We start from the raw sequence: 27,966 nt of genomic DNA on the forward strand, positions 1-27,966 counted from the left end.
TGTCTAAAGACATTTCTAGTTGTCATGGCTGAGAATTGTAGGGCAGGGTGAGGTGCTACTAGCATCTAGTAAGTAGAGGCCAGGGATGCTGCTAAACATCCTACAATGCATGCGGGGACAGCCCCCCACTGCAAACAGTTATCCAGGCCAAAAATGTCAGTAGTGGCAGGATGAGAAACCCTAGGCTAGATTGTGTGCGTACCCTGCTCTTGTAGTGATTATCCCTTCGTATCGTTTGCCTTGATGGCAGAATGTTTCCTGTAGCAGAACTGAACTTTTTGTTATTGGGCTGCAGGGAAGGATGGGTGTGAGTCTCTGCAGGGTTAAACATATTTTTAAATTAATCTCCCCTTTTAATTTTATCAAGGTAATAACAGTCACACACACGTGTATGTACATGCGTATGTGTGTGTGCCCTGGCGCAGGAGGACTTGAAGCACTTCCCCGCTCATTCTTCCCCACATCTAGTTCCATTTCCATTTCACAGGGTTAGCAACATTGAGAGTTTTCGTTTTGAATTCTTTTGGCGAGTTACCTTCCTAAGTCTAAATATTCTTCTACCGTTATTTATTGATTTAAATTTTATCTGTTGACACCTCATTATGAAAGGTGAAGATTTAGCTCAGGTGCACTAATCCTTCCCCTTCTAATTTTCATTAGTTTGTATTCAATAATTCTTTCACTGATTATTTGTAACTGTAAACAATACATTTATTTATTTATTAAAATTTATCTATCTATTTATTTATTTTTGGCTGTGTTGGGTCTTCGTTGCTGCGTGTGGGTTTTCTCTAGTTGCCGCAAGTGGGGGCTACACTTCGTTGTGGTGCATGGACTTCTCATTGCTGTGGCTTCTCTTGTTGTGGAACACGGGCTCTAGGCACGCGGGCCTCAGTAGTTGTGGCTCATGGGCTCTAGAGCGCAGGCTCAGTATAAACAATATATTTAAAGTTTTATTTTTGTTTCATGGACTTTAGATGGTGTGTCTTGACTCTGCTATGTTGTATGTATTAGTGCTCCTATCCTTGCTTTCCCCTGTTCTCTTTCTATTTTCCGTAGTCCTTCTGCTGTACCCTTATATTGTCAAAGTTGACAATATTTACTTTGTTTTGTAATCATATGTAAGTCATTCATTTTTTATGTATAAGTTGAGTCTAAAGTTGAAAACCAGTGAATAGCATTTATAGGATATGAATGACTGTAAATCTTGTTCACTGCAGAGCCAAGAAACATGTTGGGATCCTAGAACTTTTTTTCTGCCTGCAGTATCTCACCTCTGTGAAATTGAAAGGAGAATGTTCCTTCTACTCTAGCATTCTATTTTCTTTTGCTACATCGGGTGCTCTAAAATCATGCCACATTCAGTTGGTAAACTGACATTTACATACATATTAAGAAGGACCAGAAGTGGTGATACAATTGCATAGCAGACGTTCCATAAATGAATGGCTTGCATGACACTCTTACGGAGAAGAAAGACAAGAGGAAAATGAAGGAAAACATGAGAAAGAAAAAGAATTTCAAATAAGGGTGCATTCCAAATGGCCTGCTTTCTGAGAGTTGAACTGTATTTGAGTAACTCATGTCCCTCAATCCAGTTCCAAAGATAATATTGCTGCTGCTGAAACTTGGGCTTTGTACGGTAACCAGAGTTTATTAATTGTCCTATTTCATTGAGGAAAAAATGCAAAGCAGACGGAACACTGGAGTAACTAGCTGGAAATATTCCACTACTTCATGGGAAGCAGCTTTCCAAACGATTCCTGTGGAGGCCAAACTCTTGGTCTAGCCAAAATAGCACTGAAGTGTGCCTTGATGGTACATTAAGAAGAAATTTTTTCCCCAGTTTACTTGATTAAGATTTACAGCCTTTCCATCCCCTCAAAACCATAGCATTGATTTCTTCAATATCAAAAAATAATTTCCTAAAATAGATTGCTAATGACTGCTTTCAGTTATTATTTAAGGATTGTGCCAAGTACCTGCTTGTATGAATTCCTGTAAAAGGCCGAATTAAATCCATAATTTTCATAATTAATGTTATTCCTCTTCTGTAAGAATTTGCTATTAATGTGACTGGTCATCCCCACGTCTCATTTTGATATCTCTCAAACATCTTTACATTATAAATAAGATATTAAAACATTGATCATAGGAAAGTGTTTTGCTTTATAGATCATATTCAATCAAATCCTATGTTTTTCACTTAATATTGACATTTTCATGTTATTATAAACATAGTTTTTAATGGCTACATTATTCTACTAGATATACCTACCATAAATTTACTTAACCACTTTACCATCATTGAGCATTTAGGTAGTCTTTTTTTCAATCTAAATAATACACAATGAGTATCTTTGCATATAATGATTTCTCTGATGTTAGTCTTATTTCCTAAGATGCAAGCTCCCGGGGGTCAAATATTATAAATATTTTCGAGGTTCGTTGGTCAAATTACATTCCAAAGTCAGTTCCAATTTGCACTGTTACCAGCGTCTTAATTGTCCAAATGGTAGAACAGAATTTTCAAAGTATTTCACTAGTGTTGTTTTGGTTTGTATGTCAAGATGATCCAGAAAACCATTAAAAAGTAAATATGTGGAGATAAAGCATTTGACTGACTGTGTACATATTTTATCTAAGCAAAGCCTCGAAGTTAAGCCAGAAGCCATTGTTCGTACTAATGATGTCTCAGACCTGGAAAAGTACTAATTTTTGCAACATAAAAGAAGTAAGATGAAAGTGACAGAACTGAATGACTAGCCAGACTGCTGACTTAAAGGTAGAGTTAGGATTTGAACATAGTAGTAAGTCTCCATTTAAAAGTCTAAACTTTGTTCACTCTGAATTTGGGACTTTGCTGTACTTAAAGATATTTTTATAACACCAGAAAATAATAGAGAACAAATATGAGCTTGCTAAAATGTATGCCACTATTGTCAGAAGTTGCAATTACAACTATCTTCATTAAGCTGTTAGTTTGATTATATTTTCTGGAGTAATAAATGTCATATTCTAATTTAAAAATTAAGAATAAATGTTTAATTTATTTAAATTTAGATAATTGAAATACCAATTCTTTTTGGAATATTTCAATATTATTTTTGCTTATCGGAAAGTTATTTGCTTTTTATGTTTACTAGTATACGATCTATACTTGTTTTCTGCTATTTAAAAATAAAACAAATCCTAGTCAAACTTTTTAAAGAGTATTATCTTGATAACTTGCTCCCTAAGAATCTAATGCAAACTAGATCATTTAATTTTTTTTTAAGTTTTTTAAAATTTATTTATTTATTTTGGCTGTGCTGGGTTTTAGTTGCAGCACAGGGGATCTTCGTTGCGGCATGTGGGATCTTTTAGTTGCAGCATGTGGGATCTTAGTTGCGGCATGCATGTGGGATCTAGTTCCCTGACCAGGGATCGAAACCAGGCCCCCTGCATTGGGAGCGTGGAGTCTTACCCGCTGGACCACCAGGGAAGTCCCCAAAATAGATCATTTTAAAAGCAAGTTATGTGGTGTATTTCCATATGTAACACTGAAAAGCCTCCTTGCTTTAAGTCCTTGGAAGGAAAGTTTTTTTTAAAGAACTAACACTTTCAACTGTAATATGAAAGAGGGATGCTGAAAATGAACAATGTTGTTCCTTTAATCTCCTGCCTCATAGTGACAGGTCAGAGACCTTCTGGAGACTTGGTTCACAAACACTTAATATGTAACAAAATTACCTTCTTAATGTCAAATTAGATAGAAGCTAACATTTAGAGAATTTTCTGGTTTAATATATATACCAAGGCTTTGGAAGTTAAATATAAGAAACTGTGCCCCTGTATAACATTACCTCTTAACTATATTTAGGAATATGAAAACAAACTAGTAAAGATTTATTGGTTGAAATAATTATTAATTTTTGTGTTGACATTCACTTTAGAACATGTGCATTTGAAAAAAAGAATTTCAGCATTTCACATAGGAGGGGAAAAAATCCAGTTCTTAGTTTTTTAACTCTGCTTTTTAATTTTATGTTCTAAAATATATCTACAGTCTACCTCTCTAAGATTATTATTGAAGTCTTTCATTGTTAAAGCATAAAGGTTCCTACTTATAATCAAATTATATGTTCCAAATTCAAAATTAAATTGTCCTTGCTCACTGTTGAGCAGTATGTAAATACATTTTAAAAAATAGCCATGTTGGGACTTCCCTGGTGGTCCAGTGGTTAAGACTCCACGCGCCCACTGCAAGGGGCACAGGTTTGATCCCTGGTCGCAGAGCTAAGATCCCGCGTGCCACACGATGTGGCCAAAAAAATAAAATAAAAAAGTAAAATAAAAAATAGCTGTGTCATCCAAAAAGTTTTGAAATTCTTCTATCTACTCTGATAATAAATTAAAGTTTAAAAAACTTTAAAATGTTAAAAATTTTTGTTTAAGTAAAACTTATTTTTTTAGCATTTCACTGTTTTCTTTCTGACTTTGTAATAGTTATAACATGTACAGACCATGTGTGGTTTTCAAAATGCTTATTTTTTCATACGTGGTAGACTTTGTTTATGAAAGTATAAGGGAGTTTTTTGTTAATGTAGTGGTAAAGAAACCTATTTATATCTTAAGAGTATATATTAAAAACTTTCTTTAAGAAATGATGAGACATATCTTTACTCAATAGGAAATGTGTGTTGCTATTAGCAAGCCTTAGTATCTGCTAACCTGCTTTTTTTGTTTCTCAGTGTAAGCACTGTAAGTTTAAGGACTTTTCAAATTTAGGATTATATAAATGTTTTTACTTCTCTTATTTTTACCTGAGACATCACTAGTTATAACATGAAGCTTTATCATCTAAGGACACATTTGGTTCTTTTATGAGCCATTTAATTTTCATCTTTTCTGTGATCACACTTCTTGAACATGTGGAATGAAAATGTAATTTCATACTCTTTATGATGAAAAAGAAAATATATACCCTTATTGCAGGATGAGGGTATTGTTTCTATCATGAATACATTATCACATTCTAGGTAGCCAGGAAAAGTGAATGTCTCTGAAAGTATGATACAACTTTTGTACTTTATCAAGTTTTATTTACACAGCAGTTTTCAGAAACTGTTGCCAATGAAAACTTACATTTGGACAGTGTAGTCTGCAAGTACTGTTTAGTGAGAAGTGGGTTGTTCTTGAGTAATTATTCTATTTGAATTTATGCAGCCTGGGTAGTTGTTAGACAACCTTGGTAATTGCTAAGCTCTACTTATTCTAAGAGGACGCTTGTCTTCATGGATCATAAGTTTTCAGGTTTCCCCCAAAGTCATTACTTCTGCTTTAAATTTAATGTGACAATCCAATAGCTATCAGGTAGTAGTGGAATAGCTTTCTTCTGTGTAAGACTTGGCACACAAATAGTTTTGTGTAAAAATAACAGTTATAATTTCTCTTAACAGCTGTGACATCTTATGAAGATCTTGGACTCTTTGCATTTGGATTACCTGGAAAGGTAATTATTTTTTTCTCCTTGCTGTGTCCAAAATCCTGAAGGGAATTTTTCCTTCCATTTCCAGTTAGAAAAGACAAGTATATATAAGAGAAAGAAATTAAGGGAATAAAAGGAAACTAAAGTGAAGAAAGAGAATGATGGGAGCAGGAAGAGAGAGAAGAAATCTCTGTGCCCTTCCTAAAAATGCGTTGATAAATTTAATCCAACACTTAAATTTTTTTAGTGTTTTTTACCCTAATGGAGAACAATGACTTGTATAATTTTAAATCAGTAACGATGGCCTGCTTTAAGTTTTTCTTATTAATTTTGATTATATTATCTGAGTAAATTCTCGTGAAGACAGGACAAGACAGAAGCATAGAATTAAACTTATAGCATGTTTAAAAAAACTGATACTTAGAAGATCATATCATTTAAGAGCTGAACAGTGCTAAAAGATGATCTAGATGTCCCTTTATTTATAGGTTAGGAAATTAAGGCCCAGAGAAGGGAAGGGGCCTATTTGTCTACAGTTACTTAGGCCAGTATTACATAGGACTCCAGACTCAAAATCTACTACTTTTCCTCCTTAGAATACGAGAAATAACAACAGTATTTATTGGGCATTCATCTGTGATAGGCATACTAAACTAATTTAATGGGTAGAGGAAATACTGTCTTCTTCCTCAGGTAATCAGTAGTTAAATATTATTGTTAGTGCTTTAATAATTTTTTATTTCTGAAGAGCTATCATACTTCTAAAACCCATTTACGTGTTGGCTCCAAACAGGACTTTTTCTTTGTAAACCTGTTGTTTGTATTTTTTATTTGTTTTGTTTTTAATATAAAACAATGCTGTATTTGTAGATTGCCGAACTAACTTCTTAGAAGTGAATCTGGGAGGAAAAAGATATAGCTATGTAATGGTGGGGGGGAATGTGTATTTACATTCAAATTAACTTTGGTTTTAAAGCACAAAGGAGAATATTTAAATCATGCTATGTAACCTCATGGTTTGGAGCTTATCTTTTTTTTTTTTTTTTTTTTGCAGTACGCGGGCCTCTCACTGCTGTGGCCTCTCCCGTTGCGGAGCACAGGCTCTGGACGCACAGGCTCAGCAGCCATGGCTCATGGGCCTGGCACGTGGGATCTTCCCAGACCGGGGCACGAATCCGTGTCCCCTGCATCAGCAGGCGAACTCTCAACCACTGCGCCACCAGGGAAGCCCTGGAGCTTATTTTAATAGCCTGAAACTTGAACTAAATGGAAACTATGTTACTTTTGAGGGTAAAGGTTTTTGTTAATCATCTAAACAATTTCTCTTTCTCGAAGATCAGGATGTTTGGTATAATCATGATCAGTTAACTGTATCCAGTTTAATCAAGGAAGAAGAAAATGTTATTTATATAAGAAAACTCTCCAATTAATTTAATATAATCTGTAAACATGCCTAAGCATCATCACTGTTATTTCACATTGGTGTTTCCTGCATTCCTTGGATAGCAGCAGACTCTACAAGAAGAACATGGATTATTGAGAGTCCCCTTTTCCTAAAACTCTACAATAGTTGCATTATCATTTTAATGTATGCACACAGTTCTTAGTAGGCAGATACACAGACAGAGAATACTCTAAATGAGGAGTTGTTTGTTTGTTTAATATTTTCTCTCAACTTCCACAGTTGGGTTGAAACTTTCCTATTTCCTTCTTTCCAGATATTATATGAATATGGATATGACATATGATAGGGTAACATTGTTCTGAAAATTAAATATTTTTGAAATGCTTTGAACTTTTTAAGGAAAAATTTTAATTGTTTATAAATGGATTTATGTACTTGTCAAACAAATATTTATTGAGCAAATACCATGTGCCATGCACTGTGCTAGGCACTGGAAATATCGATAGATCGATAGATTGATAGAAAGATATACTGACTTTCTAGATCAAAAATGCTTAAATTCAGACAAAAAATGGGAAGACAGTCATCACTAAGCTGATATTATTGCTTTTTGCAGTATATTCTTAGAAAAATCCAAATTTCATGTGTGATTGACAATAGGTATCAATTGCATATGAAAAATAGTATACAAAAATTTCAAAAAAGTCTTTTCACAAATAACTGTGAGTGACACTTTGGAACTAATTTTTAAATGGGTTGATATGTAGAGATTTTTCTGGAAAATGTTAGAGTGGAGTTACCACATTCAAAGACACCTTGCCAAGTGTTTCTATCATTATCCCTGCTTTCCAGACCCCAAGGCTTCTAGGTCTCAGTAACTTAGTTTATTCCCAGGATAGGCAAATGCTGTGTCACTGATGGAATTTCTAGGGGAGGAAGGGTCATCTCTTCCCAGTCCATGTAGTAATGATCTTAGATAGCTAGTCATCTCGAAACATACATTGGAGGTACAGATCCACCAAGATATAAGTGACTGAAAGGCCCAAGTGGAAGCAGAATGTTTAATCATTTCTCCTGAGTACATCTGATGACCAAGAATGGATAAAGTGTTATCCTGAGTTTCCCAGGAATGTCATCAAAGATCACAAGTTAGTAAGCCTGCAGGCTGAACATAGTCCTCAGGCATATTTTGTTTGGCTCAAATCTTTTTTATTTTTAGCTGATTGCCAACAAAGAGTTATGACATTTTAAAAGAATTCAATTTCTGACTTTTCTTGAAGAAGCAGAAGATTGAGCTACACTGGATTCACATTCTCACATGTCAGCCACTGGCCCGAGCTGTGCAGCAGCTGCCCCATTTTGAAACGGGAGGACTTCTCCAATATATTACACTCTTTACCACCTCCTGTTGTCTTGCACTCAGTCTACTTCATATTATTGAGTTTAAAACATTTTGCTTCAATTTTCAGATGTGAGAATATGTGGGCTCTATAGAGTTTTCTCCTCTAGACTTTATGAATCCCTGCGACAGGGATGTTCAAGGCTTGGTGTATGCCAAGCTGATACACTCCGCAGACTATATTATTCCCTTCTATGCAGTACGGCATTGACACAACACACCTGAGACTGTCTCAGTCTACCTAACAAAGCAAAGTGATAAAACCAGTAAAAAAGGGAGAATGAGAGCAGATAGATTCAATTTCAGTTTTTTGGTACTTTGATAACCATTGATTACTAGCTTTTTAACACTTTTAACTATTTAAAAATGACTGCCAAGAAAACTTACAAAAGTGTTCTTTGTAGTAACCATGGAACTATTAAAGAAAGGCTTTTTATGTGATGATTGTTAGTTTTATATATTACAAATGGCTGGCAAAGTGTATTCTTTTCAGTTTCTCGTCACTCAATTTCTGCATCTGTTTTTAAGTCATAGTTATTGGATTTTAATAAAATACTGATCCTTTTGTATTATTTCCCCTTTCATCTTCTGAATACATTTGTTGTTTTTTAGGTGGTGGTAGCAGGCACCATAATAATTCAGAATATTGGAGGTAAGCAATTGAAAATGCACTGCTTTTGCATAAATGTGATGGAAATGATTTCCTCCTTTGGCTTCTTGCCTTACTACAGGTCTAGCTGGGAACTTGAACCTCTGTAGACATAGGTGTCTCAGAAGCCCTGTGTGTTGTCCTCATTACTCTTTTTTTTTTTTTTAAATCCTTTTTAGCACTTGTAGGACAATAGTTTCTAAATTCAGTTGCAGCTAAACCCTTGATTTCAATCTTGTTATTAGGTCTGCCCCACACCTCTAAAGCATGGGCTTTCTGTAGTTCTAATAGTGGTGAGGTACCGCTTGGAAAAACTCTCCAGGTGATTCTGAAGTATTTCTCCTCTACTTTTGTCCTGATCACCCCCAGTGGCATGTACTGCTTTAGAGGGAGTGGTGTTCCATGGCTGTGTCAGGTGTGGAAAGGCAATCTTCTTTAGTAACCAAGAAATTGAAAATGACCACATGGTTTAAAAAATAAACAAACTTGGGCTTCCCTGGTGGCGCAGTGGTTAAGAATCCGCCTGCCAATGCAGAGAACACGGGTTCAAGCCCTGGTCTGGGAAGATCCCACATGCCGCGGAGCAACTAAGCCCATGCGCCACAACTACTGAGCCCGAGCGCCTAGAGCCCGCGAGCCACAACTACTGAAGCCCAAGCACCTAGAGCCTGTGCTCCGCAACAAGAGAAGCCACCGCAATGAGAAGCCTGCATCCTACAGCAAAGAGTAGCCCCCGCTCGCCACAACTAGAGAAAGCCCGTGCACAGCAACGAAGACCCAACACAGCCAAAAATAAATAAATAAAATAAATAAATTTATAAAAAAAGAATAAACAAACTTGAGACAAATGAAAAGTATTCTCACATTTATCTTGCATCTTGTTCCCATTAAAAAATGATCCTGAGGGGCTTCCCTGGTGGCACAGTGGTTGAGAGTCCACCTGCCGATGCAGGGGACATGGGTTCGTGCCCCGGTCTGGGAAGATCCCACATACCGCGGAGCGGCTGGGCCCGTGAGCCATGGCCGCTGAGCCTGCGCGTCCGGAGCCTGTGCTCTGCAACTGGAGAGGCCACAACAGTGAGAGGCCTGCGTAACAAAAAAATTAAATTAAAAAAAAATGATCCTGATATCAAGAACTATGTAGAAACAAAAATTACTTTTAATTTGATAGTTATTGACTAAATGTATTAAACATTTAAATCCAAAATACTATGGGAATCATGTTTGTATATGTTGTAAAGAAGTTACAAATGCTGAACAATATCTTAATTTTCTTTTACCATTGACTGGAGTGCTAAATAAATACTTTTACTTTAAGGTTAAATACAGAGAAGGTTGATATGCACTTTGGATCTTATTCAAGAAGGTATGGTCAGAGGAAATTTTAATCTTATTTCTTATCTGTGATAGTTCAAAATAATTTAAAGATGACAGCTTTAATAAAGTTTAACTGATACTCGAGATATGAGCTATTTCACTTTAAGTATTGTTCAACAAAATTCCATCTTTAATGAGTTTCTTGGTCAAGGAAAAAATTAACATTCCAACAATAAATTGTATTTGCCATTGTTTTGGAAATCCTGAACATTCATGTTTTAATTCTTTGAATTTTCAGGGCAAAAAAATATATTATTGAAGGAGAAGAATACTTTCTTGGATGTCGTACCAAATAATTTCCTTGTTAACACACACTTTACTCTTCACATTAGCAGGTAGTAACCAGTCTCTTACCTAATGAATCTATATAATATCATTGAGTTTAAGATCTACTTTGGAATACTTTATTTTAGCAAATATGTATTGCTTAAATGTGCACTTGTAATGTCGCTAATGTGAAAGTATGTTTTGGTATTTTCAATCCCTTATTTTCCTCTCTATATGATTAGTAAGAACCATCAAGCACATTTTGTTTGGATTAGGGTTAACTATTGTTTATTTTATGTAGAGTTTTCAACCCAGGACTTTGGATCTAAATTTGTGACTGGCAAAATGCCTGCTGTTGTATTCTCTGTATCCTTCACCCTGATCTCTTCCTTGTTCCCTAATCTGGTGTGCAACTGTTATTGGACATGACTCTATTTTAGCACTTGCTGTTATTAGGTTGAAGTTATCTCTGTATATGCTTTTACTTCCCCACTATATTGTCAGCTCCTCCAAGGCAAGGATTATGTCTTATTTCTCTTTGTAGTCCCAGAACCTAGCACAATACTTGGAACTAGATAAACCTTTTTTTTAAGCTTAATGGAGCTGAATATGATTTATATGTGCTATTTCCAAGTACTTTTTAATATTCTAGCTATATTTATCAAGAAGAAAAGGGGACTTCTAGACTGATCACTAGCTTTAAATATTTGAAAAGCTGAACATGAAATATAGAAAGATACTAGACTAATTTAGTATTGTTCTGGAGGGCAGAACTGGTTCTAACGGGTAGAACTCTACGGTGAAGCTGGTCTGGTTTCATTTGGAATGCTAAGCTGTGTGATAATGGAGACGGCCTACACTCCTTTGATAAAGCTCTGTATCCCTGAAAACATTCAAACAGAGCTGGTTGGTCAGTTGTCAGAATGTTCTAGAAAGAATTCTGAATTTGGTGGCAGATAAATCATCAGTTCTTCCACCTGTTTGTTGATTTGCTTGCTTGCTTTGTTTCAGAGACTTTTCTTAAAAAGTGACTTAGAAGCAATCACAGAAATTTTTAATGTCCCTCAAATTCAGAAAAGCTGGTAATGCTTATTCAGTTTTTAGAATAATGTCCTCATGATTTTCTTGACATTGGTTAAAAGTTTATCTATTGAGAGCCCACTAAATAATAACTGAAACATTTTCAGAACTTTTTTTTCTCTTGTCTTAGCAAGATGTGCATATAATCATTCTTTCATTATAATAGAATTGGAAGCTTGCTCTTGTGAGCAGAACACTGGGTTGGAAGTCAGATACGTTGAATTCTTTCTGCTCCAGTTTCTGCCATTAGGTAGCCATGTGTGTTGGGAAAATTCCTCTCAGCTTCAGTTTCCTCTTTGTTAAATTGCTGGGGGTAGGATGGGAAAAGCACGAAGCTTAAGGTCCCTTCTTAACACAAAAGTCACCTTCTAACTTAGCACTTTGATAGGCATGTTAATTCCTTCAGAGCATTAAAATATTTTTATTACAGGAAAGTTTTGTGGGAGGGTTATGCTTGGTTCAAAAGATGATTTGGTTTTTTCTTAGGTATCTTTAACAAGTCAGAAACTATTGCTCTAAAAGCTTTCATGGATGCTGTTCTTTTTCAGAAAGGGGAGTCTCAGTTCTTAGAACTACCCTTTAGGGCAGCTGCTGAGCCTCTGAGGTTAAAATCTAGGAACTCCAGGCTTATGAAGTAATTTCTTGATTAATCTAAGCTAGGTCCGTGGAAGCCCTTAACAGCGCTAAGCCATGTATGCTTGAGAAGAAACAGCATACTTATTTGGGAGGATCTTTAATATGTTGTGCATATGATTTATTTAATGTTATTCTTTCAAAATGGATTTTGACTTTTCTCTTTGTTAATTGGAAATACACTGGATATTTATAAGATGGTATGAAGCGTATAGCATCAGATTAAATTTTTGCACTTCTTACATGCCTATATGCATATATAATATAGTTCAGATAGCATTTTTGAAAGATAGTATATTCACTATTAGTATAAATGCTTGGAGTTTTTCAGTGGTTGTTTAGAAATGAAAAATAATATAATAGATTGTCTTTAGGTCAAGCCTCCTCCTAGACACTTTAATTATACTTACAACAGCTCTTCAGAGTAGATGATATTATCCTCGTTTTACAGAGGTCGAAATCAGTGCTCAGTAGGGATAAATGACTTGCTTACCTTTACCCTTTAATACAGGCAGGACTCAAATCTCACTTTGTCTACTTCTAAAGGCTTTGTTCTTTCTACTCTGATATAGTAAATGCTTGAAAAGCTATGAAAAGATTAAATATTGAGGATTTTTAAAACTCATTGGGGACAGGAACTATGTGTTTTCATAACTTGACCTAGTTTCTGGTAGAGGAACTCAATAAATAGTATTTGTTGAATGAATGGGACAATTAAAAAAAATTCTCTTTAAAAGCCTAAGATTTTGCTTCAAGGAGACAATTTTATATACTATATAAATGATAGAAAGAAACTTGAAAGTCCATAGAGTGGTTCATAGTTTAGAATTATATAAACATTAAAAGGTTGAAAATATTGAGGAGAGTTAGATCTTATTTATGTAAAATAGATAAAGTATTTTAAAATCTTCTGCTTTCGGGTTGGATAATCATGTCTTAGATTAATGCTTCCTGACTCTTATTCTTTGTAATATTTAAACATTTCTCAGTTTTCTTGGGATTCTATGCCCCTGATGAATCTATGAGAAAAATGAAACAGGGGCCTTTAGAAGCAAGATGATCATGAATTGTCCTTGATCAATATTTGTTACATGGATCTTTTAGTAATACTCAGTTTATTCCCTACATCTTTGTATTCCATATATCTAAGTAATTTTGCTCATTCATTTATGCTCTTAAGTACGTAGCACTTAGTATGTATTTAATAAATCTTATTTATTATAGGAAGAAAGTAAGGAATAAGAGAAGGAGGGAGAGAAGGAAAAGCCAGTGACCTGGTTTGGTATTCCTTTAAAAAAGGAAGATCAACTGGCAAGAGAAGACCACACAAAATGCATAAGTGAGCATATGGTTTCTTTAGGGAAAAATCGACTGTCAGAACTTCACAGAAAACCTTTTTTCCCCGGTACAATCACACACCAAGTATTAGTCACAGGGCACTAGTGTGGTCTGACAAATAGATTGGAAAGATCTACTGTCTTTGAAAAATCTCTAAACTTTATAATAGAAAAAAATGTGACTCACTAAATTTAGCACTCTTTTTTTCTAGGGTTATGGAAACCATTACCTTTAGAAAATGGAGAGCCACGTAGTAAAATACTACTTAGAAGCAATTCCTGATTGCCTCCCAACACTGATGAATTAGGGGCCCAAAATAGTCCAGAGCCAGAGCCAGAGAGCCCCCAGCTGCCTGATGCCTCAGGCACTGGAGGGGCATTTGCTGAGAGTCATTGTTGCTCGGACATAAAGTCAGAAAAGAAGCATCTGGGAGTTTTAATATTTAATGCTGTTAGAGGGAAGAGAACTCTGGCTGAGAGTTTGAATTTAGTGGACTACAAGTTAAAGGATTAAGAACTGTAATAGCAAATAAGTACAGGTAGTTTCCACATAGTTCCTCTAATTGTGTTGCATTATGAGATTCTTTTCCTAAAAACCAAGGTAAGTAGTTTCACAAATGTTTGAACTCCTGAGATAGACCACTCAGTTGGCTAAAATATCCCTAGAAATCAAGCAATAAACCTCAAATCATCTTTAGTCATGTTGAAAGTCCTGTTAACTCTGATGAGTACGTGATAAAAGTGAAGTTAATTGATGTCATTTCTGGTTTCATATCTTGCCCAACTCAAAACGCAAGGTGAGTGGCTCCTGGGAGTACGTTAAATTCTTATTTTGCTCTTTTAAAATATGAAGGACCACTATGGATAGCATATTCTTTCCTTAATTCTTTAAAGGAGAATAAAGATTGAGTCACTGTTACATATTTTGAAAGGGGAACCCTAAACATAGTAGACTTACTGAAACCTGAAATTGCTAGAATGACCCAGATTTTCCAGCCTGGCAGAGATCCCACAGACCTACTCCAGCAGCCTGGATTAACGCCTCAGTTTGGGTATCTAAGTTTTAAGAGAAACTCAGCAGCCCTTTTATGTGGTCAAGTAGCACAGTTTCTAAATCTCATAAGCAGAAATGTATGAATAAGATCATTCTCAGTTGAGAGCTATAAAAATTTCAAATTCTCAGTATTTTTCAAAATCGTGATTTAATATTAAGTTAGAAACCCTTTGGCTTTACTTTCTTACGTAAATATATATGTGTGTGTGTGTGTGTGTGTGTGTGTGTGTATATATTTTTGGGGGGGGTAAGGTAACTGAAGTCTTTTAGAATTACTGGTTTGTACCATCTCCTGGGATACAGGGATTGGGAGTGCTGTTACAACGCCATCTGCTGGTCATCTCATCTGTAGTCAAACTGCGGCTTTTTTGAGGCCTGAATAGTATTGTCCAGAAATTCTAGAAAGCACTGTCTTAGAATAGGAGAAATAAAGGAAATTTGGAAGGGGAGTATTTCTTACAAGTCCTTCCTTTGACAAAATTTACTGGTTACATGTCACTTTAAAGAGGTTTTGAAAATATTGTATTTCTTAGTAACAATTGTTAATTGAAGTTTAATTATAGGGTTCTCAGAATAGCAAATATTCTGGTCAGTTTTTATTCAAGTTTAAGATCTTGATAAATAGTAAAACAAAGATATATATTTTCCAAGGGTTATGGGGGGGAAAGTTCCTCCATATATTTTTGATTTCCATTTGTGCACAAATTAGGGAAATGACCTTGTTTTCAGAGTTTTTTAAAGTCTTTTTTAAAAATGAGAGAGATTGTGTTGTGTATTATTTTGAATGGAGATATAATTTCAGTGGCATTTGGACATTTAGTAGGAACACCAGGTTAATAAGACACATTAAATAGAATAAACCAGTTGCTGTCCCTGACTAAAAACATGTTTGAAGTAAAACTGAATCTCTCTTAGAAGGAAAGGCAAACTTATTATTTCCTCCCATAGTACATCTGTTTAGAGCTGGCTGACTAATCCTTCAAGAAGTTGCTGAACTTCTTCCAAGTGCTGAAAACCTAATTCTGTTTTAAAAATAGATCTACATAATCTTATCTTCATACGTGTTTTTAAGTGTTTAACAAAAAGGATAATTATTTTTGTAAATTAATGGTTTCTTAGGTCCACACTCCAACTGAAGCTTTGTCTTTTTTTTTTTTTTTTTTTTTTTTTAAGGGAGTCCTGGGAAAAGTAGCCTATGAGAGTACAGGGTTTGTGGGAAGAAGAATTAGTTTTTGTATTAGTTTTTTTCAATTTCAGTATAGTGTTAATATCTCAAATATGTGAGAACAGGACACTTTCTCTTCCGAACTACAGTAATAGCTGTAGATGCAATAGAATCGTAGTGGTAAATGCAGTAGTCCTATCATGCAACTCCTTAGCCTGTCTGAGGAATCTTGACTAAACACTTTACCAAACCAGCTACAAACTGAAATGAAAATACATCTCAAAGTGAAATGAACATTATAAGTGTCTTTAACGCTTCTAACTAATGTTCTGTGTTGTAGAAATTCTTTATTTTCTTTGAACCCAACTGCTAAACTGAGCATTCGGTAGCAATTTGTTGTTCAAATGGTGATGAAAAGAAAAAAGAATAATGCTGGGGAGTGGTCCTTTCGATAGACTTTTCTTATTTCTTTTTCCTGTGGTGGATTTCTTCGCCACTTTGCTTCTTTGCACTTTCTCATAACGTAAGTTAATAGTGCAGATTTCTCAAGCCAGATGGGCTGCTTCCACCATCACTAGCTTGGGCAAGTTACCTCTTTGTGCCTCCATTTCCTCACCTGTGAAATAAATAATATCTACCTCACAGGTTCGTGGTGAGGAAATAAATTTAAACTTAACTTTAAATGAGGAAATAACTTGCAAATCACTTAGAATAGGCATACTAAGCCCCCAAATGTTCGCTGTTCTTATAATTCTTCTCTTCCAGGCACTTTTCCCTTTTGTGTTTTTGACATCTCTCCCCTCAGCCTCCATGCTCCCAACTCATGTGTTTCTCTTTATGATTAGATCAACCAATATTAATACCTTACTACTTGCTATTGCCTAATCAAATTTTACCCTATTTTAGTCATTTCTTAATAGAACAGTTGCTTCTCCACATGGCTTTTAAAGAATACTTTCAACTTCTGTGTTTCGATTAAGTTGACAGCTTTTTTATTTCCCTCCCAGGGCAGTTTCTATTAAATGAGTTCTATTTGTTCTGTTTAAAATGAAGGAGAAAAGAATACCTATTTAGTTAATATGGTGAAACTAAATGATTTGTAATGGTTGAATACCTGTCACCAAGGTATGTCTTCTAGCCCTAATTCTGGCTTTGGTGGTATGAAGGCCAGAACCACTTAGCTATAACCATGGCTCTTGTGGATGACCCTGTTACAGCTATTAATTTAAAGGACAACATGGTGTGTCTTGTATTAGGAGTCTATACTATGTATCGATGTCAGCAAAAATCATTTACAAGTTCTTGCTTATGACCTGTCTCTAAGATAAGTCCTTAAACACTTCCTTATGCTATTAATAGAAGACATGAGATGAAAGGTGTTGGCAAGCAGCTTTTGGAGCTAGTGAACCTTTGGGTTAAAAACAATGGATATATGAGCATTCCTATTGAATTTATATCTTTAAAACTTTTCCCCTTTATTTTATTGAGCTGACTGTTCTTTTTATGTAAATCTAAGATGTATTCCTAACTTAATGTATATTCAGTAATTTTTGTTTGTCTCTGTACTACATGTAATATGTTAAGGTGCTAGTCCTTGCATGAAAGTTTTCTTGTGGTTAGGAAAAAATAATCTAGACAGTGAAAAGGATAGTGTCTTTCTTTGTTTTACTTGCTTAATCAGTGGAGTTTTTCCCCATCATGAGCTCTGTGGTTTTGTAGCTCTTAAAACAAACACCAGCATTCTCTAAGAAGCAGTATTTTACATGTTTTATTATATTTATATCTTGTATGCTGAGATCTTTTTTTCTGAGAGAGAAACATATGTTTGATGAGTTCATATTTCTTGAAATATACATGATTCTTCAGACTGGAATCTAATGAAATAGGACTCCCATTTGAAAACCAAAGAGTTAAGGCTACAACAGAGGATAAAAGTGATCAAATGATTAGCCAGGGGCTAATAGAAATTCTGGGAAGAATGACAGATTGTATATTAGGAAGAAATATGATCTCATATTCATTGAAGCTTTTTACAACTAAAGATCTAAAAGAAATAATAGAAAATTACTGAAAGAGATGAATGTCTGAAACTTTAGAAAAGCATGTGGTATTGGATTAATCCAAGCAAGAAAGACTGATGGGAAGATAATAAATTACATTGTGTAGGAAGTCTGCATTCCTTGTTTTCAAGTACTTTTTTTTTTTCCTTGCAAGATATATTTAAGTAGCTCTAGGCCAGTTTCAGAATATTCAGTTCATGATTTTCATCATCACACCATATGTGTATGATTCTTTGGAATAGATAAAGTATTATAAACAAAGACCCCCAAATCCTTTAGTGGTGAAGGTTAATCTAAACCTTCCTTCTGTTCTGTACCAAATTGGTAGCATTTTTCCTTATGAGAATATGAACAACTTAAAATACCTTTTCACATACGATTAATTGTAATGTCCCATAACTAACAGAGTTTGGAGAAATGTACTGTACTTCTGCTGAGGAAAAGGCTTTATTTCAACAGCTGTACTTCTGCTGGGAAAAAAGGAATAGTCATAAACTGGAAAATGTGAATATGTATATTTTCATAGCAGAGAAGTGACTATTTACTTAACTGTTCTAAATTTTACTTTGCCATAAGTACATGTTGTTTTACCAAAAAAAAAAAAAAAGAGAGTGTATGTGTTTGTATATGTAAGCATTGCCTATCTTCATGTAAATTTATACACAAACTAGTATATATGCTTTTTTTCCCCCGAGGATCGAGTGGTCACACAGCACTGTAACAATTGTGAAGTTCAGCTACTTTGAAATATGTTTATTGAGAAACATACATTCTTCTTCTTAAACTCTTTGAGCCTTTTAATCAGTTTTTCCCCAGATTTTTGCCATTCAGCCTTGGCATTCATTTGTGTTCTTAGTTTTTGTAGGTCCAAGGAGAAAGTGAAATGTTTCCTGACATATAAATAAGTAATAAAATTAACACGCACACAGAGTACACTCTATTCTTCATGGACATATTCTTGTTGGCTCTTTTTTAATATATACTTAATCTCTGGGGGAAACAGAGATTATTACTCTGTTAAACTGACTCTAAATCATCTGGATTTCTATATACTTAAGCATTTAAGTTTAAACTCAAGTATTTACATATAAGTGAGTTCTGTAACCATATTAAACATTTCCTAGTGTATGATGGAAGGTTAATAAGATGTGGGGTTTTTTTATAGCTATACCAGAAATAAGATCATTATTAAAATGCTATAAAAGTTCTTGGATCCTGTCTGACAGAATGTGAGAAATAATGCTAGCTTCAGGTTTTGATTGCATAATACAGATGAGCCCTGTCAATAAAATGGAATAAAAGTTATAAGCTTTGTCTATTTAATATGCTTAATAGTTGCAATTGAATCTTTTCTCATCTGTTTTAGAGGACAACTTAAAATGTAACTCACTGTGCACTTTGTTATTGTTTTATAATAACGTGTCCAAAATGTGTGTGGGAGGACAGTGGCAGAGAAAAGGAGAGAGAGGAAGTGAGACTTCTGGGGGGAGGTCTCTCTCTAGTAAGAAAGAACAAATAATCAAAATTATTAGCTGTACTTATTTATCTCCTGTGTCTATATCAAATGTTGCTAAACTAACTGCTAATGCCTTGGACAGAGGAATAACATTAAGAGTTTTGGCCAAACTTCAAGCAAAATTTCATTTATAAGTGGCCTATAATCAAGACACTTTCTTTTACCTAAATCATTTGCCTTGGACTTGAAATGTAAACAAAAGATACCTAATGAGCTTACCAATTATTCTTCTCTACAAAGTTATTTATCTCCATTTTTATCTCCATTCCTGGTATATATCTATCTTTGAGGATAGTGCAGTATGAATTAATCTTCCACATGCTGTTGTAGCCCAAATGGACATCCATATTTCTGGATAGATTCTTTAAATGGTTAAAAATTATAGAATTCTAATAGGAACTCTTTTTATTCTGTTTGCAGCTATGTCATCTTATCTTTTAATTATTAAAACAGAGCTTCCTGCTGCTATTTCAGAATTTTTGTGTGGAGACCATAGTGGGTAAGAAAAAATATTTCACATTGTATCCATTCATTTATTAATTCAATAAATACATATTAAGCCCTCGTGGGAAGTAAAATAAATGTAGCCCCTGCCCTCAAGACACTTACAAATTAGGCAGAGGCAGAGTAATAATAGAGAAGAAAACACTCTGCAGATGTCTAGTGATGCTCCACTATGTGCAGAGCACTGCACTGTGAACCCTTTGATGTGCCAGTGTAATTCTTGCATTCCATGGGGGCATGAAAGGGCAGGACAGGTATGAGCTAGCTCTTGGAGAAGAGTAAAGGAGAAACTTCTGGATATGAAAGATTGGGTGGGGGATGGGGGAAGGCAGAAAGCACTGACAGTAAAGGTCTTATTGGAGGGGAGTGGATAATTCTGCTGCCACTTTTCAGCGAACCATAGTGATAAAGATAAATCAGAGTGATAACGTTACAACATACTTGTGTAAGATCCTGTTATACAGCATTCTTAGAAAAAATTTGTTTCATTTCCTGTTTTTTAACAATATTATAAACAATACTAAACCATGTTACACTGCCCTTCTCCTTTCTTATTTTAAAAATACTGGGCAGCTCAAGATCAAAAAAACAAGCAACCCAATCCAAAAATGGGCAGAAGACCTAAATAGACATTTTTCTAAAGAAGATATACAGATTGCCAACAAACACATGAAAGGATGCTCAACATCGCTAATCATTAGAGAAATGCAAATCAAAACTACAATGAGGTATCACCTCACATCAGTCAGAATGGCCATCGTCAAAAAATCTACAAACAGTAAATGCTGGAGAGGGTGTGGAGAAAAGGGAACCCTCTTGTGCTGTTGGTAGGAATGTAACTTGTTACAGCCACTATGGAGAACAGTATGGAACAGTTCCTTAAAAAACTACAAATAGAACTACCATATGACCCAGCAATCCCACTACTGGGCATATACCCTGAGAAAACCATAATTCAAAAAGAGACATGTACCACAGTGTTCATTGCAGCTCTATTTACAATAGTCAGGACATGGAAGCAACCTAAGTGTCCATCGACAGATGAATGGATAAAGAAGATGTGGCACATATATACAATGGAATATTACTCAGCCATAAAAAGAAACGAAATTGAGTTATTTGTAGTGAGGTGGATGGACCTGGAGTCTGTCATACAGAGTGAAGTAAGTCAGAAAGAGAAAAACAAATGCCATATGCTAACATATATATGGAGTCTAAAAAAAAAATGGTTCTAATGAACCTAGGGGCAGGACAGGAATAAAGACACAGACGTAGAGAATGGACTTGAGGACGCGGGGGAAGGGTAAGCTGGGATGAAGTGAGAGAGTGGCATGGGCATATATACACTATGAAACATAAAATAGATAGCTAGTGGGAAGCAGCCGCATAGCACAGGGAGATCAGCTCAGTACTTTGTGACCACCAAGAGGGGTGGGATAGGGAGGGTGGGAGGGAGACTCAAGAGGGAGGGGATATGGGGATATAGGTATACGTATACCTGATTCACTTTGTTATACAGCAGAAACTAACACAACATTGTAAAGCAATTATACTCCAATAAAGATGTTAAAAAAACAATACTGGGGGCTTCCCTGGTGGCGCAGTGATTGGGAGTCCACCTGCCGTGCAGGGGACGCGGGTTCGTGCCCCGGTCTGGGAGGATCCCACATGCCGCGGAGCGGCTGGGCCCGTGGGCCCGTGGGCCATGGCCGTTGAGCCTGCGCGTCCGGAGCCTGTCCTCCGCAACGCGAGAGGCCACAATAGCGGGAGGCCACAACAGTGAGAGGCCTGCGTACCACAAAAAAAAAAAAAAAAAAACAATACTGGGTTCTAAAGACTATTGACTCATCTCTTTTTTATAGCAGAAAAAAACCAAATTAATTATACTTTTCCTTTTACTACGTATAACATGAAATTTTTAGAAAAATAAACTTGAAAAGACTAAATGAATCCTTTTAATTGTCATCAAATTATTATATATAGTTTCTAAACCACAACTCTAAAACCCGTCAGACTTTTAGATTTAAATGTTTGGTTGTTTTGCTCCAATATTTGAACTTGTTCTGGACTGCAGGGCAAGTTTTCAAAATTGAATTTTAGATTTTACAAGTTGGCTTCCATGAAAGAATTCTACTTAGACAACTGCAAATACATATTTATAAGGAAAATATGGTATAGTTTAAATCTGAATAAGAACCATCAAGAATATGTGATTGAAAAAAGGTAAGTAGAAGCCCTTAATGATTTTTCATCATTGGAATATATTGTGCCTTTGTATAGGTTTCCACATTCATTATCACATCAGATACAGCTACCTTGTTTTTTATCTATAGTTTTATCTAGTTACTTTTAAGTTTTTTGCTCTTATTTTGATCAACAGTTGCTAAATGACATAGTTATGTGAAATTTGCCTTTGTATTTGCTGTAAAAATATTGAGGGCAACTTCTATTACTCAAAAAGTTCTATGCAAAGAACAAACGTATGGACACCAAAGGGGGAAAGCGGCAGGGAGCAGGGTCGTGGTGGGATAAATTGGGAGATTGGGATTGACATATATACACTAATATGTATAAAATAGATAACAAGAACCTGCTGTATAAAAAAATTTTTTTAATTCTACGCAGTAAATTTCTTTTACAATTTAGGTCTAAGAACTCAAGGCAATAAGAGGTGAAATAAAGAATGTTAGACTAAGAGTAAATTCTCTCCATTTCATATTCAGTAACCTCAGGAAATTAATTTAACTTCTTTTGGCCATATAATTTAATTTTGGGCCTGAGGTTTCTTCATCTGGCATAATGGTGGTGCCAGTACTGCCTTCTTAACAAAGTTGTTGAGATGACCAAATAAGATATTATAAATATACATGCTTTTGTAAGCTGATAGCATAGTGTAAATGTGGAGAATTAAGCAACTCCGTAATGTCGTATGTCAGTTATACCTCAAAAAAAAAAAAAAAAAAAGAAGGAATTCCAGTAATAATAACTATATAAAGGTAGTTTTTCCCTATTTGCTCTGACTGTCATATTTGAATGTATTGCATAAACTATGTTAATCCTACTAGTTGTCACATGTGTTCTCCTTTTTCTTGGTCCTGAATTTGGTGACTTCTCTTTATTTTCTTTTTTATTGTCATATATCACAAGGACAAAAATACATATAAAATTTTAGAAATAATTAAGGTAGTATGTGACAGAACTGTTAAAACTTAGGTCTTCTTTTTCTAAAAGTGATGCTTTTACCATAGCTTCATTTTAAATCAGTTGTCATTTACTTTATTGGTTTTTTTTCTCTGATTTGTTTAAAGAAACAAATAAAAATTAACTCCATCTTATTCATATTAGTTGAAAATTGATTAAAATGTTATTTTTACATGTCAGAAATGAATTTTTAAAACTGTATACTTCAAAATACTGTGGCCAGTTTGCATCATCTCTGTTATGATGTTTTAAAATTGCACATCTTTTTAACAGCCTCATCTTGTTTTAAATGTAATGTATATTCACTTATTTTGGATTTCAAAGTTTTGAAAAGCATTAGTAAGTGACTAATTATATTAATTGGTTAGAATGCAGTTAAATCATTAGTCTTTAAACCTTAATGCTGTAAAATAATTAAGACACAAATGTTATGGTAATTGATTTAACTATCTGGGCAGTTTATTTCTAGGTAGAGTTACAGAGCAATATTTCTTCTGTGAGATTAATCTGATATTGATATGCTTTTAGGGTTTGAATTACAATGCATTGCAGTTAAGAATTTTCTGTTGTGCTTATTTTCTGTGTTATCCGTGAGATTTGATGTGCCTTTGTGAAAACTAAACCTTTATAAAGATGTTATCAAAAAGAAACTTTATTTTCATAATATCCTAATTTCAAAAATTATTATTAGAAGTCAGAAGCTATAATACTTATACCAAATTTTTATGAGGCATCTATATTTTCATAGAATAAGTTATATTCAGAAAAATCTATGGCTGTTAAAAGTTGGAAGCTCTCTGTTAACATTTAATGATCTTGTCAGCGGAATATGATTGACACAATTAAGTTGTCTTGCATTTGAGTTACATAATTGATATGGGATGTGAGTAAGATCCTAATTCAGAACATATGATACTCTTGTTCCATTCGAGAATGAAATTAAAGCAACTTATAAATAAATCTGGTTTTCATTAAAATACGGGAAAAAATCTGCATGCCAAAGCATTTGCAATACAGCTAAGGATCTATACTCTATACTTCATACTTGGAACATTTTTATCATATAGGATTAAATCCACAGATCAAACAAGTTTTCCAGGAAGTATAAAACTTTTTACTCTAATTCTTTTGGCTTGAAGAGAGTGTATATTTACAATAGATCACAGTAGGAAAATAGGGGTTTTGTTAGATAACTCTTTTTTCCCCCACTTAGGAAAAAATTTCAGGTTAGCATATTCTTCTAAAATCTTGAGTTATAAAATGTGCTTTTGCAATTTCTTTGTACTGGCTTGTATTTCTCAAGCTGGAGTTTTATTTTGTAAGTTTAATCATTTCTGTTCCTTGGAAAATATCCATTGCCAAGCACAATTCAGTTGACTGTGACATTTAAACTAACTTTACTGTGCATTACTGTATTGCCTTTATTTATTTATTTTTAACATCTTTATTGGAGTATAATTGCTTTACAATGGGGTGTTAGTTTCTGCTTTATAACAAAGTGAATCAGTTATACATATACATATGTTCCCATATCTCTTCCCTCTTGCGTCTCCTTCCCTCCCACCCTCCCTATCCCACCCCTCTATGTCGTCACAAACCACTGAGCTGATCTCCCTGTGCTATGTGGCTGCTTCCCACTAGCTATCTGTTTTACATTTGGCAGTGTATATATGTCCATGCCACTCTCTCACTTTGTCATAGCTTACCCATCCCCCTCCCCATATCCTCAAGTCCATTCTCTAGTAGGTCTGTGTCTTTATTCCCGTTTTACCCCTAGGCTATTCATGACCTTTTTTTTTTCTTAGATTCCATATATATGTGTTAGCATACAGTATTTGTTTTTCTCTTTCTGACTTACTTCATTCTGTATGACAGACTCCAGGTCCATCCACCTCACTACAAATAACTCAATTTCGTTTCTTTTTATGGCTGAGTAATATTCCATTGTATATATGTGCCACATCTTCTTTATCCATTCATCCGATGATGGACACTTAGGCTGTTTCCATCTCCAGGCTATTGTAAATAGAGCTGCAATGAACATTTTGGTACATGACTCTTTTTGAATTATGGTTTTCTCAGGGTATATGCCCAGTAGTGGGATTGCTGGGTCATATGGTAGTTCTATTTGTAGTTTTTTAAGGAACTGTTCCATACTGTTCTCCATAGTGGCTGTATCAATTTACATTCCCACCAACAGTGCAAGAGTGTTCCCTTTTCTCCACACCCTCTCCAGCATTTATTGTTTCTAGATTTTTTGATGATGTCCATTCTGACCGGTGTGAGATGATATCTCATTGTAGTTTTGATTTGCCTTTCTCTAATTATTAATGATGTTGAGCATTCTTTCATGTGTTTGTTGGCAATCTGCATATCTTCTTTGGAGAAATGTCTATTTAGGTCTTCTGCCCATTTTTGGATTGGATTGTTTGTTTTTTTGCAACAAAAAGAATAAAATATCTAGGAATATACCTACCTAAGGAGACAAAAGACCTGTATGCAGAAAATTATAAGACACTGATGAAAGAAATTAAAGATGATACAAATAGATGGAGAGATATACCATGTTCTTGGATTGGAAGAATCAACATTGTGAAAATGACTCTACTACCCAAAGCAATCTACAGATTCAATGCAATCCCTATCAAACTACCACTGGCATTTTTCACAACTAGAACAAAAATTTCCACAATTTGTATGGAAACACAAAAGATCCCGAATAGCCAAAGCAATCTTGAGAACGAAAAATGGAGCTGGAGGAATCAGGCTCCCTGACTTCAGACTATACTACAAAACTACAGTAATCAAGACAGTATGGTACTGGCACAGAAACAGAAATATAGATCAATGGAACAGTATAGAAAGCCCAGAGATAAACCTATGCACATGTGGTCACCTTATCTTTGATAAAGGAGGCAAGAATATACAGTGGAGAAAAGACAGCCTCTTCAATAAGTGGTGCTGGGAAAACTGGACAGGTACGTGTAAAAGTATGAAATTAGAACACTCTCTAACACCATACACAAAAATAAACTCAAAATGGATTAAAGACCTAAATGTAAGGCCAGACACTATCAAACTCTTAGAGGAAAACATAGGCAGAACACTCTATGACATAAATCACAGCAAGATCCTTTATGACCCACCTCCTAGAGAAATGGAAATAAAAACAAAAATAAACAAATGGGACCTAATGAATCTTAAAAGCTTTTGCACAGCAAAGGAAACCATAAACAAGACCAAAAGACAACCCTCAGAATGGGAGAAAATATTTGCAAATGAAGCAACTGAGAAAGGATTAATCTCCAAGATTTACAAGTAGCTCATGCAGCTCAATGCCTTTATTTTTTTATTTTATTTTATTTTATTTTTTATAGGGTAGAGGGAAGTGGGAGAGAAAGTTTTTCTGTTTTTTTTTATAAATTTATTTATTTTATTTTATTTTATTTTATTTTTGGCTGCATTGGTTCTTCATTGCTGCACGCGGGCTTTTCTCTAGTTGTGGCGAGCGGGGGCTACTCTTCGTTGCGGTGTGCGGGCTTCTCGTTGTGGTGGCTTCTCGTTGTGGAGCACAGGCTCTAGGTGCATGGGCTTCAGTAGTTGTGGCACGTGGACTCAGTAGTTGTGGCTCATGGGCTGTAGAGCGCAGGCTCAGTAGTTGTGGCGCGTGGGCTTAGTTGCTCCGCGGCATGTGGGATCTTCCTGGACCAGGGATCGAACCCGTGTCCCCTGCATTGGCAGGCGGATTCTTAACCACTGCGCCACCAGGGAAGCCCAATGCCTTTATTTTTGATGAATGGTAAAGAAAAGCATTGTATTTATAATTGCCTGTATTAAGATAACTTAATTAAGATAAGAAATGATTAATATTAACCAGTAGCCAAACCAGGGATAGAGAAATTATTTTTTGCAATAGTTATTTTTAATATTAGGAATTAAAAGTTTAATCCTGTGAAGAGAGTGTAAAGAAATCACAATCTTGAGAAAAATGAGGCAGTATCTGAAAAAATACCATAAATTCAGAGTGACTCTTGAAGAATAGAGAGTATTTCCATTGCTCCTATTACTAAGATCATCATCATCCTTTTGCTGATTTTGCAGACATAGAATGAAGTTGTTGAACCAGATGATCTCTGAGGTCCCTTCTAGCTCTAACATTCAATAACTCTGTGATTCTGAGTTAACTGCTGGGAGGAGGTGAAGTTATCTTCTGGCCCCCAGTTCAGTGCTCTGGGCAATCATGTGGCTTCTACAGACATGAGTGAATTGTGATCTCAAATTATGAAGTTATAAAGTATATAATAGTGTATGTTATAAAGTTCAGAATTTCAAAGTGTTCCTAAGATTCTTATACAGGAGAAAAGAGTCTTTGGTCCTGAGGATTAATGTGCTCCCTTTGCCCAGCTCTCCCTTCGTGACAGCAGGGACAGCAGAATTAACAGATGGAATCTACTTTGGTGTGCCTCTGGGCCTTTTTTTCCCCTTGCGCTGCAACTGTCTGAGTCTCTTTTGGGTCCCAGAAGGAAGGAGATTTCAGGCATAGAGCCCTGGGCTTTTTGCCAGCTTCAGAAATTTAGCTGCCAGGTGTTCTTCAGTGAGGGTTATTTTGAAGTTCTCATTTTCATATGTATTCAAGAGTGATTAGAAGATGAATATGCCGAGGAGTGTCATGTTGTATTTGTAATCTCTGAACGCTCTTAGAACCTCCTGCATACCAGGACTTGAGGGGCATGTGCAAATGCAGGCCCATTAGCTAGAAATACTTATGTGTAGGTTTTAGTTTCTGGCACATGCATTTCCTAAAGATATGAGTTAGGGTGGAGAAGGGTGAGCTGTGCTCATGGTGTTG

At 35.3% G+C, this 27,966-nt stretch overlaps 1 protein-coding gene across 2 annotated transcripts in view; it reads left to right on the forward strand.

The window, feature by feature from the left end:
* The window catches only part of SLC38A6 (solute carrier family 38 member 6), an 86,884-nt gene that overhangs the window by 21,232 nt on the left and 37,686 nt on the right, over nt 1-27,966 (forward strand). Inside the window, exons 4-6 of one of the 2 annotated variants that reach the window (XM_032621480.1) lie at nt 5,442-5,494; nt 8,887-8,926; nt 19,833-19,911. In XM_032621480.1, coding sequence (XP_032477371.1) covers nt 5,442-5,494; nt 8,887-8,926; nt 19,833-19,911 — 172 coding nt within the window. Of the gene's footprint in view, nt 1-5,441; nt 5,495-6,524; nt 8,861-8,886; nt 8,927-19,832; nt 19,912-27,966 lie in introns of those variants that run through there. The other variant, XR_004348294.1, reaches the window with a different exon arrangement.

This window comes from Phocoena sinus, chromosome 2 (genome assembly GCF_008692025.1).
Source record: "Phocoena sinus isolate mPhoSin1 chromosome 2, mPhoSin1.pri, whole genome shotgun sequence".
NCBI classification, from domain to species: domain Eukaryota; kingdom Metazoa; phylum Chordata; class Mammalia; order Artiodactyla; family Phocoenidae; genus Phocoena; species Phocoena sinus.